The sequence below is a fragment of the Sciurus vulgaris genome, assembly GCF_902686455.1.
Source record: "Sciurus vulgaris genome assembly, chromosome: 15".
Taxonomy (NCBI): Eukaryota; Metazoa; Chordata; class Mammalia; order Rodentia; family Sciuridae; genus Sciurus; species Sciurus vulgaris.
Window position 1 is genome coordinate 79,069,107 of NC_136476.1, and position 16,086 is coordinate 79,085,192.

General features: G+C 42.4%; 1 protein-coding gene across 2 annotated transcripts; it reads right to left on the reverse strand.

The window, feature by feature from the left end:
* Positions 1-293: 293 nt before the first annotated feature.
* On the reverse strand, positions 294-13,756 carry PDCL (phosducin like). 2 transcript variants are annotated; one of them, XM_079111842.1, is made up of 4 exons: positions 13,320-13,756; positions 11,448-11,624; positions 4,777-4,958; positions 294-2,857 (listed from the first exon to the last, which is right to left on the reverse strand). In XM_079111842.1, exons 2-4 carry the CDS (start codon positions 11,617-11,619, stop codon positions 2,306-2,308), a joined length of 906 nt encoding a protein of 301 aa, XP_078967968.1. In that variant the 5' UTR covers positions 11,620-11,624; positions 13,320-13,756; the 3' UTR covers positions 294-2,305. The 2 variants fall into 2 exon arrangements, with proteins under 2 accessions (XP_078967968.1, XP_078967967.1); XM_079111841.1 differs by having other exon boundaries at positions 13,306-13,752.
* Positions 13,757-16,086: the final 2,330 nt, after the last annotated feature.

Below are 16,086 nucleotides of genomic sequence, written 5' to 3' on the forward strand. Positions count from 1 at the left end.
TACTGTAGGATTTCCCCTTCTCATGTCTGTTCCCTTTATTTTAGAATTTCTGTTCTTGAAATGCAGTCAATGTCATATATGGTTTATTTTCATTTTCAGGGAGAACAGAAGATGGATTATAAAAGTTATTCTAAAATGTTCATGTCCATTTGTCCAGTGATTCCTCTTCAAGACATCTATAAGAACGACCTAAAACACAAAGATGTTAAGTGCTTTAGCAAAATACTGGGAATTGAAATATCTAGCATAAAAGAACTAATTAAGTAAATTATGGTACATCCAAATGTTGGAAATGATTAAGCCATTGGAAATTATTTATTTAGAATTTTTATAACATGTCAAAGTATTTATCATATAATATTAAGGCAGAGCACAGAACTAAATTCAATAAGCTCTCAATGTTATTAAAAATACTGAAAAAAGACTGGAAGGAAATAAACTAGAACACTGGTAACAGCTGTCTCTGCTTCTAATAATTTTCTGAATCTTCCACACTTTCTACAAGAACTTCCCTAATCAGAAAAACCATGCACTTTCTTTATGTCAATTAATGCTTTGAAGACTCTTCAACAGTTAGTCAATTCCTAAATCTCCAGGAAAACCAAAACTGTGAATTTTAAAGCTAATATTTAATTCCAGATTGTATCTTTCCTGATCCTAGGATGTACATTTTAAGTAGGAAACAACTTGAATGACAATCATTTTTTAAATTTTATTTTCACTTGTTCTTTTTTTTTAACAACTGTTATTATAAATAAACACAAAGACCAGAATGATAACCTGTAAAAATAATAAAAGAGATTGATTTTGGTTAATGTAATTTATGGCTTTTTAAATCTCCTTTGCATAACAACTTTTATTACATGTTCTACTGAACATCTACTTTCAAAAAAATAAAAAAAAAAAAAAATGTGTTGTTGTTCTTTTTTGGGGGGGGGCAGCTACCAGGGAGTGAACTCAGGGGCACTTGACCACTGTGCCACACCCCCAGTCCTATTTTGTATTTTATTTAGAGACAGGGTCTCACTGAGTTGCTTAGCACCTCAATTTTGCTGAGGCTGGCTTTGAACTCGTGACCCTCCTGCCTCAAGCAAATTACAGCACATCTATACAATATCAGTAGCCATTTAAAAAAAAGTTAAAATGTTATAGTATTTCATAATATGAAAAAAAGGTCTGATATATTATTAGTTAACCATACTATGAAACAGTTTGTTCAGAATGATCCCAATACTTGAAAAATAAACCAATGAAATGTATAGGTATACACAGAAAACACTTTGGTAGGAAATATAGTATGTCAGAACATTAATAGTGCTTCACTCTAGGTGATAGGATTAAAAATTATTCTAATTTTTAAATTTTTCTTCTGCATTTTGGTCAATATTCCTCTATTAAATATGAATTTATTTTTCAATATGCAAAAAAGACCAGTTTTTTTAAAAAATCTACAGTAAATGACAAGTTACCTTGTTAAATAACAGACACAGACAGACAAGAAAAAGCACCTTACTCAAAGTTCTCCAGCTCCACCCAGCTCCACTGTTTGTCAAGAAGATGCTTGTCTTCCAGCATGAAGACAGCAATCAGCATAAATCCTTCCTCCTAGTCTAGATTTCACAGTGCTGGAGCAGGATACTGACTCTAGCAGTAAAGGCCACCCCTCCTGACAGGGCAAGCACATATCCTCTAGAACCTTTGTGTGTTGTTTGGGGGTATTTGTTGTTTGTTTTTTATCTTTAGTACTAGGAGTAGAACCTGGGGCTTTGCACACACTAGGAAAGTGCTCTACCACTAAGCTATATCCCCAGCCTCATCTGGAATCTTTAAATAAGACCATGGTACAGCAGAGCATCTGGGGGATCTAATTACAAGTAAATATAATTGCAATCATTTGATTAAGGAAATATACTATTTACATTGCAAATAACATACGAACTAGAGAATTCTATTCTCAGACCTGGCAGAGACCACGGAGGTCAACAGGAGACAATTTCCAGGACGGTCTTTAGAATGCTATGTAAATATTGACTAGAAACAACAATAGAGTTGTCATGCTAGAGAATATTAAGTAAACAGTTCAAAAGCCTGGCTTCCTGTTTATGTAATTTTAAGTCACTTTATTGCTAGCCACAAGGTAATCCAGCATTCCAATTTAATCTAAGAATTTCTTGACTTTCCACATAATCAAAAAGACTACAAAGAACAGCTGAAAAGTCAGAAGACACAAGAAGGAACAAAAATAAACACAGACATATGTCTTCCAGCCCAAACAATGAGATATCTATGTAACTAGACCATCCGTTCAATCTATTTCCAGATCGCTGTCCTCACTGTGACAGGTGGCAGAGTTACGCACAGATGTCAGCACCAAGACTTCCTTGTCTGGGAGTAATCCAAATTCCTGTAGGAAGGCTTCAAGGTCCACAGCAAAGAAATCTTCCCCTAGCTGGTCAGTGATGCGTACAAAATTGCCAATCAATTCACCCCCCTTGTAGATCAGCAGGGCAGGAAGAGCATTCCGAGTAAACCGACTGCTGGCCCCAATAACCGAGCTCTTCACCCGACAGAATTTGACAGCCGGGTACTCCCCAGCCAGGCAGATCATGCAGCCATTCATGGCTTCAGTTCCCGGAATGCCATCCTCATAAATATGGACCATAATGAGGGTGCTTTTCTGTTCTTTATCGATCATGTCTAAAAACCCTTCTCCAGTAGGGATTTCAAAAACTTGCTTGAATTGGGGCCCCTTGTGTAGCTGCTGCCTCATCTCTTCCATCCTCTGTTTCCGGTACTGCTGCAGAAACTCTTCGTCATCTTGGTCCTCATTCATGGTAGCAAACTCCTTCAGAGTCATCTGCAGGAGGACCAGCAAGTCAGCAGACACAGGTGAACACTCATGATAAATGTCAATGTGCACCTCTTGCTTACAGATACATGCAGCACCACAATGAGCACTTTATGTGCATTATGTCTAAATAATTTGTGGGGGAGGAGCTTGGATTTTTTTTTTTTTTAGAAAAGGGGGTCTTACCAACTTACTATGTTGCCCAGGCAAGCCCCAAATGCCTGAACTCAAGCGATCCTCCCACCTCAGTCTCCCAACTAGCTGGGACTACTTGTGTGCATACCATTGTGCCTGATTCTCACTGAATTCTTGCAATAATCCCATTGGGAAGGGATCTTTATAATCCTCATTTTATAAATGAGGTTTCAAGACTTTATGTTAGTTGCACAGTTCACACAAGTAGTATGTGTAAGACCAGGACTCAAACTAGATTTTTAGAAACCCTGGGTTTTACTACACCACACTGCCTCTCAACCCAAACAGGCAGCATCAGATAATATCACTTCACTGAACCGTTTCCATTTTGTCAGTCTTGACAGTGGATTACTTTATTCATTGTTTTGTTTTTGTTGAAAAGATAACAGGACATTATGTAACTTCAAATGAACACTTATAATCCCTACACTGCACGAAACACGTCTACAGACAACATATACGCACACTCACATACACTCTAAAATTTTTCTTCTTATCAGTCACAAGCTAGAATAGTTTTGCTCTTATAACAGCAGCCATGGGTATACCAATTAAGCTATAACCTACTCTGTCCCTTAGATAATGTTAACAATAAATTCTAAGTATTTCCTCATGTTTCCAAATAGTTTTATAAAATTATATATGCGTCATATTTTGCTTAGCCACTCCCCTATTTCTGGCATTCAGGCAATATCTAGTTCTATTCAACTGCAGGTAACTCAGCAGGACAGGGACAGCCTCTCATAGCCTGATTTGTGTGGTCATGTGACTGTGGCTTCATTCTGGTCCTTCAGCCCAGGGTAAGGAAGCAGTCAAGCAAAGCAGGCACACTGCCCAGCAGCCACCTTATATCACAAAGTCATCTTCCTTCTCCTGCTTGGGTACAGCAAGACATCCCTGTAATAAACCCTTGCTATGCCTAATCTTGTACAGCTTAGCGGGTGGGGAACAGGGCCCACACTAGGTCAGAACAGATATCATTACTGGGTCATAGTTATTACCAATTTTCACCCCATTGCATAACTCTCCACACTATCTCAGTAAGCTATTTCTAATATTATGGTCTTTGCCTGAGTTTCGTGCCCTGAAATCATCCTTGTGGTCAAGGGAAATGACTCCTGACTTAATGCTCCCTGATTTTGGCTCTCGGCCACACCTAACTGATCTTGGGCACTCCTGGACTTTCTTCCATGGTGAGAGAGTATGTGCGTAACAGAGGTCCTTTAATACTGAGAAGGTAAGGAGATGTCAGGGACCTGGTTCCGAATACCTTCCAGAGTACCTACTTCTACTATAATGCCTCCTCAGAATAAATCCTCATGATAGGTTTCAGATGAAACAGAGCAACATCATGGAAAGAGCAAGAAAAACTGAATTAGAATCTTAGTTCCTATGACAGAAAACTAACATTATATGAGCACTTTTCAAATGAGCCAGTCACTATGATGGGCATTTAATCTGCATAGTTCCGGGGCAGCGGGGACAGCAGGGGTGACCTCATTTAACTAATCAAAAAACAAACTCAGAAAGCAAGAGATTTATTTCCCCACAATCACTAGTGCAGAGCTGAGATTCAAACCCCAGGTGTGCCTGAGTTATGACACAGCTCTACACTTCCCCTGTACTGCATAGCTTCTCAGAGGCCAAATCCAATATCCTCCATCTCCCAAATCACCAAGCCCATTTTTAGTGGCCAGGGCAGCTTCTGAGAAAAGCCTGGGGCTGCTCATTACCTTCCCACTGATCTTCTCCTGGAGGTCCTTCTGTTTCTGTTGCTCCTCCTCTTCATCCAGATGGGACCTGCAGGTCATAGACAGCTTCTTGATCAGCCTTTCCATCTCCCGGCACTGTTCCTCCCTCTGCTCTGTCTCCAACTGCTTATAGCGGCGCCAGTCATTGATCACACCTTTTGGACCTGAGTAGCATGAACATGGATGTGACCAAAATGAATGAGCACAGAATTATGGACCAGCTCACATCTGTAGGTGGGAGCTCATCTGTCTGCAGCTTGCTTTACTGCACAATTAACACAGACCCTCTGTGTACTATGACTAGGTATACTGACACCCCAGTACCCATACAAACTGCAATCCAACCCTTGTTCTGTTTTTCTAAATTTGCATCCTAAACACACCCTTACTTTCCTTTTCTCCTTCTGATATCAAAATATTTCAGTGTTTTTGCAGCATTTATGCATCTTTTATACACCTTCATATTCATTCCACCAAATGCCTTTGAAGAACTCCCGTTTTGATTAAAACATTTCACATCTTCTTCACTCTAGTGATTCTGATCAAATTAAAATTGACCTTATGTTTAGGACTTGTGACAGGTCAGGAAGGAAATTTCTTTCCCATCACATAACATAAAGATAGCCTTAGTTAAACTCAACTCTTTCCTAACTCCAGGCCTTACTTTGAAAATGTGTAATCACGGAGCTGAAGAAATAGCTCCTTTTGGAGAGCGTTTGCCTAGCATGTGAAAGGACCGCAGTTCGAATCCCAGGCCGCTCAAATGACAAGAAAATGTGTAATCATGTTATTATAAATCATTTATTCATTAAATTACATATGCATGAACATTTGTGGGATGGTGGCAAGCATGGCAATGTCCAACTTATAACTTAAGTTGACCCATTAGTTCTGTCTGAGGGACCTATTACTGCCCACCTTTCACAAGCACAAGGAGGTTAAAGCAGGAATTATAGCTCAGACAGCCTAGCTTCCAGTCTTCAGTGTTAACAAGGCATTCTCAACAAACAAAACCTTCTACCATTTTTATGCTATTTCTATGACCATGGGCTTGAAAAGCACACAGCACTTTCAACTGAAATAGCACATGGCCCATGACACGGCTGCCTTCTTACCAACTCTTCAGGAGATCCTTGGAAACATTTTGCTATGGAAAAAAATTTGTTACTAGAGCCATGTTATTATTATAAGATTAAAGTTTTTAAATTTTGAACTATAAAACTTGGGAGTTATTTAAAATGCTTCCATCCCAAATCATTATCAAAATACTATAAAAGCTAAATTCTCACAGCTTTATTTTACACATTGAGAGCAATTTTCTGGATAAATTTAATTGGAGAAAATTTGTTATATGAACATGATAACACTCCTTTATCTCCTGACATTTACAATTAAAACAGCATGATAGAGTATTTTTCTTTAAAACATTTTTCCTGGCTCAAGGTGTAAAAGGGAAAACTATTAAAATGACATACGGGACATCGTTTTTTAAAAAGGTACCACTTTCTGACCCCTACAGGGAAGGGCAGGAAGAAGTTGCCCAGAGAGGCTCTGCGAGTCCCAGAGTGCAGAGGTGCCAGGACTAGAAGGTGCACGAAGTCTCCTGTCCTAACCTGAGTGTTTTTTATTTTTTGTGTGCACTTCACAAAATTCACTGTCAACAGAACCCAAACATAAGAGCAATTCCACATGGGTGCACTATGCTTTTATGTAGGTAGCAGCCCTGAGATGTCACATCTCTGCTCCCTAAATCCCATGTGTTCACTCTCCAAAATCTTTAGCTGTGACCAGGAGGAGCTGTTGGGTGGTGAGGCTGCACAACATGTGGTGAAGAACCCAGCCACTGCTGCAGGCTGGCCCGCCCCTACCCACTGGCCCAGTTCTTGCTCCCTGCACAGGGATGATGGGAGATAAAGCCATAGAACACTCTGGAATCTCCAATGCCTTGCCAGAGGAGTCTTCTCCAATTGCTGCAACCCTCCCTCCCCACACACTTCTAGGAGGGGCCTGAAAACTAGGAAAAGGATTCATTCTGGCCAAAGTGACCAGCTCAGTGGTCAGCTTGGTTCAGTGTAGACTAGTCAAGTCTACACTGGCTCAAGGGGAGTATCTCCATCTATGCCCCGTCGAGGGGAGCAAGTCCATGTCTATATTGGCTTATCACAAGAAGTCCCCATATACCTTGGCTCAAGCTGAGTTAGTATATACAGTGAGCAGGAGATGGAGGTACAATGGTCCAGGCTTAGAGGATAGAGGATAGCTGGTGGGCTCTGGCCCTTACCCTGAGGTCAAGTTCTAAAAGAACAACAACAAAAAAAAATCTGTCTTTTTTAAATCTTTAGAGCATCAATTTTATTATACAATTTGTGAAAAAAAAGAAATTCAGAATAAATTTCTCCCAAAGCATGGGAGAAAGGACAAAGAATAGGGCAGGGGAAGTGTCCCAGGGAACAATCCCTATGATGTGTTTCGCAAGTAGGGGTAGAAGAGACTCCTGGTGGATGCAGATGCATACCTGCCTGGAATCTGTGTGGGAAAACCTGAACCAGTCAGCACACCTCACTCCCACATCATGATGTGAGCAACCACAGAGCTCAGGATCTTCTGGCTGTCCATCACTTCTGTCTGTCTTGGTTTGGTATTTTCATTGGAGCCACTCTGTGCCTGAACGCTGAGCAACCAAAGCACGGTATGCGGCACAGTTGTCGAATAAATTTGGTGACCCTCCTCCTCAGCCTATTCAAACCCCTGCTGCTGTCCTGGGATTGCCCTATGGAAGTACCTTGAAGAGGATGAGTGGCTCTCAAGGCACAGGTCATGCTGGGAGGCTAGGCTTGGATGGGGCGTGTCCACATGGAGGAAGCAGAACCTACGGCAGGCATGCTGGCACTTCCAGGACCCTTGTGTTGGGACTGCTTGGCCTCCTCAGGCTGCTGCTGCTCACAGGGCAAGGGAATGGCAGGCAAACTGGAACACTTCCTGGAGCAGATCCTGGGAGGATCCGCAGGGCCTGCCCTCTGGGTTCTCTGGCACTGTAGCATGACATACTTAGCCATCATCAAGTCTAAACTTGCCATGGACACCCAGGTATTATAGGGGTGGTATCCCATGTTGATCATGATTTTCATAATTGTGGGATCCAGGAGTCTGGGGAGTGCCTCACTACAAGGACTGCATGAAGCAGCTTCCTTGCCCTGGCTCAGCCATGGGTGCCCGATTACCTGCTCTATGGTGGGCCTCTGCATGGGGTCCACCGTCAGGATCTCATTGATGAGGTTCTGTGCTCCCGTGGAAACATGCAGGGAAATGTCATATGTTCCCTGCAGGATTGGCTTCTTCACCTGCTTATTGCTGCTTGCCTCAAATGGGCATCTCCTTGTGAGCATAACATAGAAAATGACACCCAGGCTCCACATGTCTGCGGAGGACCCTCATATTCCTTCCCATGGACAACTTCAAGGGCAACATATATAGAAGAGTGCCCCAGAACCTCTTCAGCTTCTTTCCAGCTGTGAATCTGGTACTCAGGCCAAAGTCAATGAGTTTGGTGTTGCTGCTGGCATCTACCACTACATTCTCCAGCTTCAGGTCAAGGTGCACAATACCCTTCTCATGGCAGTACTGCACAGCACACACAATCTGCCTAAACAGTCTGCAGGCCTTCTCCTCCTGCATGTCAACAGCTTCCAGGATGAGGTCCCATAGCTGTACCCCACCTACATGCTCCATGTTAAAGTAGATATATTTCATGGTCTTGATGACCTGGAAAAGCTGAAACCACATTTCAGTGGTTTCAGGCTGCCATCAGATCCAGTTCAGATAGGAAGAGAAAGTTCAAAGCTACTTTCGTGGGTACCTTCACCACAACCTCTGTTCCGATGAGGAGATGATGGGCAAGTTTCACCTCAGCAAAGCCCCCTTCCTCAATGTACTGCATGACCATATAATGGTCTGTCAAGGAGGGCTCACAGCGGGAGCTCCGCCACTGCAGCACTACACTGCTCTGACAATCCCACTGCTCATTCTCAAACATGAACAAGTATGCTAGCTAAAAACTAAATCAATCAATCAAAACAAAAACCAAAAGACAAAAGAAAAAAAAAAAAATCAAAAAACCAATATCCAAAAGACCACAACCAAAGACCACAACCACCAAACACATGAACTATCTGGGAATTCCACAGGTCAACACCAAGAGTTTTGCACTTATGGATTCCACAGGTCAACACCAAGAGTTTTGCACTTATGGACAAAAAACTCAGCCACCCTTTTATATACGTGCTATTTAAAATTCCCTCACAATGACTCCCTGTGAGGTCAGAGCAAGAAATACCCAGTCACATAACCCCCAGTGGTCATCTCACTTTGGGGCCTCCAGGACCTTTTCCACTTTCATAATAAGAATAAGAAAGGACTCTGGAAGTTTTCTTATTTTAGTGGATTATGAAGATTGATGCTTACTTGTTTAGAAATTAAAATTTGTAGGATACTTCAGAGGTCTCTTCATTTCAAATTTGAAAATGTGTAATAACTTTTTGGCTTTGAAAGACATCATCATAGCTACACTGTTTCCCTGCTGCCCTGAACTTCCCCCATGTTTCACTGCTGCCCTTCCCCCATGACCAACTACCTCACTTTGGGCAAAGCAATGGAGTCGGTCGTCTATGAACTGAGACCTCTAGAACTATGAGCCCTAGAGAAGCTTTTCCTCCTCCAAGTTGTTCTCATTGGGTTTTTTGGTCACAGAGACAAAAAAGCTAATGAAAACATAGCCATACATCATTGCACCCAGCTTCACAAATGTACTCTGTGTGTGTGTGTGTGTGTGTGTGTGTGTGTGTGTGTGTGTGTGTGTGCGCGCGCGCAGTGCTGAGAACTGAACCAGGTCTTTGCACCTGCTGAAGAAGCTCCCTACAAGTGCACATCCCATCCCTGGGGTGGGAGCTTCTTGGCCTAACCAGCTCTCAGTAGTGTTATATCGAGGCTGAACTTTCAACAGGAATTTTGGAGGGACACACATTCAAACCACAGCAGTGCCCAATAAACAAGAGCCCAGGGACTTGGTCCCCACAAGATGTGCCCTGTGTGAAGGGAGTCCTTCCAGTTGCACTCAAGGGTATTAGATAGGAACTCAGATTTTGATGAAGACAGAATGACCCCTGGTAAAGCCAATTCATGACAATTATAAAAGCTAGTGCTACTGTTGTTTTCTACAAGATATGAGAGAATGATGTATCAAAATACCCCAATTTTATCCTACAGTATTGAATAAATACCTTATATAAAACTGTAGCATCAGTAACTGAAGGGTAAGGATTGGAGAGGTACAGCAGTCACATCTGTACACTACTGAAGTCATGTTGCTATAGATTCCCATCACAGTAGCATCTCTTTCTCACATTAAATGAAACCCCCATGGCAACCCCAAAGAAATACTGGTAGAGCATACCCAAAATGAGAGGTAAGGGAATTATCAACTAAGTAGGAAGGAAGATAATCACATAATGAAGCAAGTCACATTGATCAAAGCTTGTGCTGCTCTCCTTATAAAGGACACAATATGCTGAACCAAGGACCCAGCCCTGATCTCCTTATAAGGACACAAGCCAAGCTGAACGAAGGACCCCACCTTGATCCCCTTAAAAGGACAGAAACCACGGTGATAAACATCAAATCCTGCACATGTCAAAACTTCCAGGCTTTAAGCACTTCTCCTAGCCTGGGAACCTTAAGTGAGAACAGGACTGGGTCTTCTTTAATTTTGGATGACAGTGCCTAGTACAGAACTTAACACCTAGGAGTTTTTCACTTAATGTTGGTTAATTGTTTTTTTGGGCTGACTGGGTGGGTGGGTGGAGAGATGGACAAATAGAGGGATGGGCAGATAAATGAGTAGTGGAGTCATGGATGGATGGCAGGAAGGAAGGATGAACAATTAGATGTATGCTTGTGATACCGGTCTTAAAAATCAGGATCGGGTCCTCGATCCCCTACTGTTGAAGATTAAACACCAGAGAAATACTGAGGCAAGAGTAAAAGGTAAATTCTTTTTTTAAGAAACAGAATTGAGAAAGAGACAGACAGAGAGACAGAGACAGAGACTCCTCTGGAGAGGAGAGAACCGGGAGATGATGCCCATGGAAGCGGGGGTGTCTTGCCCCTTTGTAGATTTTAAATTCCTTTCTTCTCATTCCAACATGACCAAAAGGCAGGAAAAACACAGTGCAGGGGTGATTCCTTATGTTGGAAAGGGTGATCCTTGCCCTTTGCATGAGGTGTTAGCAACTAGTTAATGGGGATGGCTTGCCTCTGCTTCATGTTCTCTCATATCTCATCTATAAAAACTCAAGGGGCTGGGGAGATAGCTCAGTCAGTAGAGTGCTTGCCTTGTAAGCACAAGGCCCTCGGTTCAATTCCCAGCACTGCCCCCCCCCCCCAAAAAAAAAAAACTCAAGGCATGAGGGGCACTTGACTGCTGGGGACTAGAATCATGGGAGTCACATTCGCATATATGGTAACTGGGCTGAGATGTCTTGCACACTGAGCTCAGCAGGTCTGTCAATCAGAGTGCATTGATTGAAGGAAAATTCTAAGTGATACATACTTAATAGACATTTTAGAACCTGTTCCCAGAGCTCAAGGTTTTCCAGTACCTGTATTAACTGAGATGCCTTCACCTGCCAGCTCAGCCTCCACAGGCATGCAATTGCTGGCCGGGGCACCCCTGCCTCTGTCCTTATCTTCATGGTCACTGTCCTCATCCTCACTGCTACTGTAGTAGTACTGCAGTTTCTCTCCCAGCAACTTGTCATCCAGGGTTGTCATGGTGCCTAGAAGAAAGCAACATATAAGACTTTTTGCTGGCTTGAGCATGAAGTCATGAATCTGAAGAATAGGGGGACTCACTTGGGCTAAGATCCTACAGGAACCTCAAAGTGATTTTTTTCCTAAGTAGAATCTCAATAAATCCCTACGATGACAGTATGTGACAGAATTTATGTTCTTTTTATAGAAGGTAAAACTGAGGTTCAGATAAGGGAAGTTACTTTTCCAAGCTTTCCAGCAAGTGGTAGAATGGTAACAGACCCCAGGTATGCCTGACTCCAGCAGCCTGTGGGATGAGTTGCTGTCTTCTGAATATTGTACTATCTATTGTTCTAAAGTAGAAACTGTTATTTACATTACTGACTTGTCATTTTACCTATGCTTTTAGTTTTCCAACCAACTAATTAGTACTTGAAAATGTCACTAAGAGTCCTCAGGAAATACTTCAAAAGGAACCATCAAAAGTATGAGGCTGGGGCTGAGGCTGTGGTTAGTGGCAGAGCACTTGCCTGGCACTTGTGAGTTACTGGGTTCAATGTGCAGCACCACATTAAAAAAAAAATAAACAAATAAATAAAAAAATAATAAAAGGTACTGTGGCCAACTACTATATATACATATATATATATATATATATATTTTTTTTTTTTTTTTAAGTATGATGCTGAATCTAAGTCAAGCTGTCTCACTGCAGACTTGGAGGGATGGTCTTCAAAGCCCTACCAATTCTGACTAGTTAAAACTAAGGTCGATGCCAAGATTTTAATAACAACCAAGTGTTTAAAGGACTGAAAGGCCACTGTTCTGCATCACAAGCAGTCAAGGATATTTTAGAGGAAAAGTGCAGTTTAGCCTCTTTACAGGCTTGTTTGAGGACCCAGCAGGATTAGTTAAAAAAAAAAAAAAAGAAGAAGAAAACAACCCAACCCTCTAGCATTTCTTGCTCCTCAAATCATCCCAACACTATTATGCTGTCTTCATAAAGACTTATCACAGCGTTTTTAATATTCCATTACAAAGTGACTCTCTCCCACAGGCTGAAAGAGCTCTTGAAAGAAGAAACCTCGAACAACTAATCCCAATCTCCAACACCCAGCACAGCGTCCCAATGGAGGATCAGTCACAGAATCCTGCGACCCCGACAGTTAGACCGGGAGCAAGGCGCAAAGTAGGGAAGGATAACTGAGAGAAAGGTGCAAGTACTAGGGAGGGGCAGAACCAAGCTGAAGGGGCGGGGACATGCCAGGGATGGGACAAAAAGACGCATGGGGGCAGAGAGTGACCTAAAGGAGACGCGCCCAGTCAGACTCAGTGGGAGGAGGGTGCGGGGGGAGGCGGGGCTCCGGGGAGGCGAGGGACGGACCAATGAGAAGTGGCGAGGGCGGAGTCAATGAGAGGCCGAGTGAGGAGGCGGGGCCGCAGGGGGAGCGCAGAAGAGGTGGGGCTGCAAAGAGCAGCGCAAGAGGGCGGAGCCGGCCGAGGGGAGCGCGAAGGAGGCGGGGCTCCCGGAAGGGCGGCAGAGGGGCTAGCGGAGTCTAGGGGGAATCCTAGAAAAGCCGGGGGGAGGTTGGGGCCGGGAGACATGGTCGAGCTGGGAAGTGGCAGAGGCCGTGGGAGGCCCGAAGACAAGGTTCGCAAACCACCGTTCCACCCATAGTCCACGCCCACCGCTTCCTCCCGGCCTACCCCAGTGCATTTACCCGGACTAGCTCAGTCTGGATCCCTTTCGGCTAGCAGCTCCGGGCACCAGAAAGAAGGGAGCGCTGACTTAAGAGGAAGGGAAATGGGTCGGCTTCCAGAGCACCCAAGAGAAAAGCCGCGGGAGTCCTGACTGCGCGGACCAATGAGGCGGCCCTCCTGCGTCATGGCGGACCCGCGGCCCAATTAGAAGCTTCTCCAGGCGGCTGAGGGAGAAGCTACCGGTCCCACTTTAGGACAAACTACTTGGACAACTTTAATACGCTTCTGTTTGCTTTGTTTTTGTTTTGCTTCGGACACACACAAAAAAGCTCCCAGCTTTGAAAAACAAAAAAATATTTTCTCCCCGACAAAGGTTCCAAATGTGTGTGGTTTTTTAAAATAGGTTCCTCATCTCGTCTATTGAGACGGAAAACTGAGACATTAAATAATAGCTATTAAGTACAGAAATTAGAATAAAACAAAAGAAAAAAAAGCAAGATCTTGGACATCTAAACGCAACTTGAAATTCTGAATTGGATACTGGGACCGACAAAGAACAAGAATGGAACAACTAATGAAATTTGCGTAATATTAGTTAATAGTATTGAATTAATAGTTTCCATAATTGAACTCCGGTCATCTAAGTTAACTTGGAGATTTGGGATGAAGAGTATAGTATAACACTAGCCTATTTTTTGCAACGGTGTTGTTAAACCTCAAATGATTTCAAATTCTGAGGCTTTGTTAGCGATATTCAGTACACAGCTATGAAGTTACTCGTAAAAAGCCTTGTGTAAATTGAATCATATACAATATACTTAGAATGATATACTGTTTTAAAATAGGGCTCTTCGAAAAGCTGAGGCAGGAGGATCACAAGTTTCAGGCCACCCTCAGCAACTTAGGGAGACCCTATCTCAAAATAAAAACTAAAAAAGTCTGGGGATGCAGCTCAGAGGTAAAGTGCACCTGGGTTCAATTCCCAGAACAAAAAAAAAAAAAATTTTTTTTTAATAAAATAGGGCTTCTAATTCAGAGGAGAAGGTTCTTAATTTGTGGTTCTAGGAACGCTTGAAATTGTCTGCAGTTTGTGTATGTGCATGTTTTTTTTTTTCTGTGAAACTCTTTGTTCAGTCTATCAAAAGTATCAGAAAACTCTTCCCCACTGCACCTCAAATTTCGGAATAATTTATTTAGAGAGTCCAACAGGGACTTTTTATGCTTTTGTTTGCCCAGTGAATGCCTTACTTAACCAGCTTGTGTGAACAACAGACTGGAATATGCTCATGATCTTCACAAGAGATCCTTATATTTGTTAAATGAATACTCAATAAATGGTTTTAATTTTGCTTTTATTCAGTTCTCCCTAAAACAGTGACTTTTCTCATCCATGGCAGTTCCTTGTCCTTCACAGTTCATTTTATTTTATTCATTCATTTATTCATTCATTCATTGGTAGAGGGGAATTAAACCGAGGGGTGCTCTTCCTTTTAATTTTTTATTTTGAGACAGGGTCTCACTAAATTTCTGAGGCTGACCTGGAACTTTCCACCTCCTGCCTGAGTGTTCCCAGTCTCTGAGATCATAGGCATGGGCCCCCACCAAAGTTCACTTTAAGTTTAGTGTTGTAATCTTCAAGGGGGCCTCAGTGCCGCCCAACAGTCCTGTATTTCCCTGGGCAGGTTCCTCTCCCCTTCCAAGAAAAGCAATTCTTATCTATTCTCTCCAATTTTCAAAACATCTACCCCAATCCTCACTCAACTGACCTGTAATCTTATTTCACCTGAAAAGCAATCAGAAGAGACTTGCACTTGATTCAGCTCCCCAAACATATACCAAAACCCCCCTGCATCTACACCTTTTAACTGAATCACTGATGAGGTGGATCCCATTCCTTCAGCCTAGTAAAGGACTCTACTCCTGACGTTGCTTCCCTTCTCTCTCTCCCCTGAATTACCAGGCTTCTTTTACACAGCATATTCATATGTTTTCATAGCACTTATTTTTAAAAAGGGTACATACTCTCTTAAACCAGGCGTGGTGGTACAGACCTGTAATCCCAAGGTGAGGCTGAGACAGGGAAATGGGAAATTCAAAGGCAACCTCAGCAATTTATCAATGTCCTAAGCAACTTGGTAAGACCCTGAATCAAAATAAAAAGGGACATGAATGTAGCTCCGTGGAAAAGAGTCCCTGGGTTCAATCCCACCAGTACCAAAAAAAATAAAATACTATTTTCTACATTTTCAATTATTTAAAATTCAAAAGTTTGAGCCAGGAGTAGTGGCGCATGCCTGTAATCCCAGCAGCTGAGGTGACCCAGGCAGGAGTATCACAAATTCAAAGCCAGCCTCAACAACTTAGTGAGGCCCTAAGCAATTTCTTGAGACCCTGTCACAAAATAAAAAGGACTGGGGATGTGGCTCAGAGGTAAAGCACCCCTGGGTTCAATCCCCCCCCCCCAAAAAAAATAATAATAATCCAAAAGTTTGATCACAATTGGTTTGTAGAAATGCAAACTGATGCTCAACTGTTATGAGTGATGATTAAGAATCATCATCAAGGGTTGGGGAGATAGCTCAGTCGGTAGAGTGCTTGCCTCTCAAGCACAAGACCCTGAGTTCGATCCCCAGCACTGCAAACAAAAAAAAAAAAAAAAAAAAAAAAAAAAAAATCATCATCAATGTTGCAAAAATACATACTCTTTAATCCAGCAAGTCCATTTCCAAAATTCATTGATAAATATTCTTGCATGGATATATTCTTTAGTTAAAAAAAAAAAGTAAG

What these genes read in the sequence shown, in the direction of transcription:
- PDCL (XM_079111841.1), bottom strand. An exon ending in AGGCATCTCAGTTAATACAG is followed by an intron (nt 4,959 to 11,447) that starts GTACTGGAAAAC and finishes CATGCTACTCAG; the next exon opens with GTCCAAAAGGTGTGATCAAT. An exon ending in AGGAGAAGATCAGTGGGAAG is followed by an intron (nt 2,858 to 4,776) that starts GTAATGAGCAGC and finishes GTCCTCCTGCAG; the next exon opens with ATGACTCTGAAGGAGTTTGC.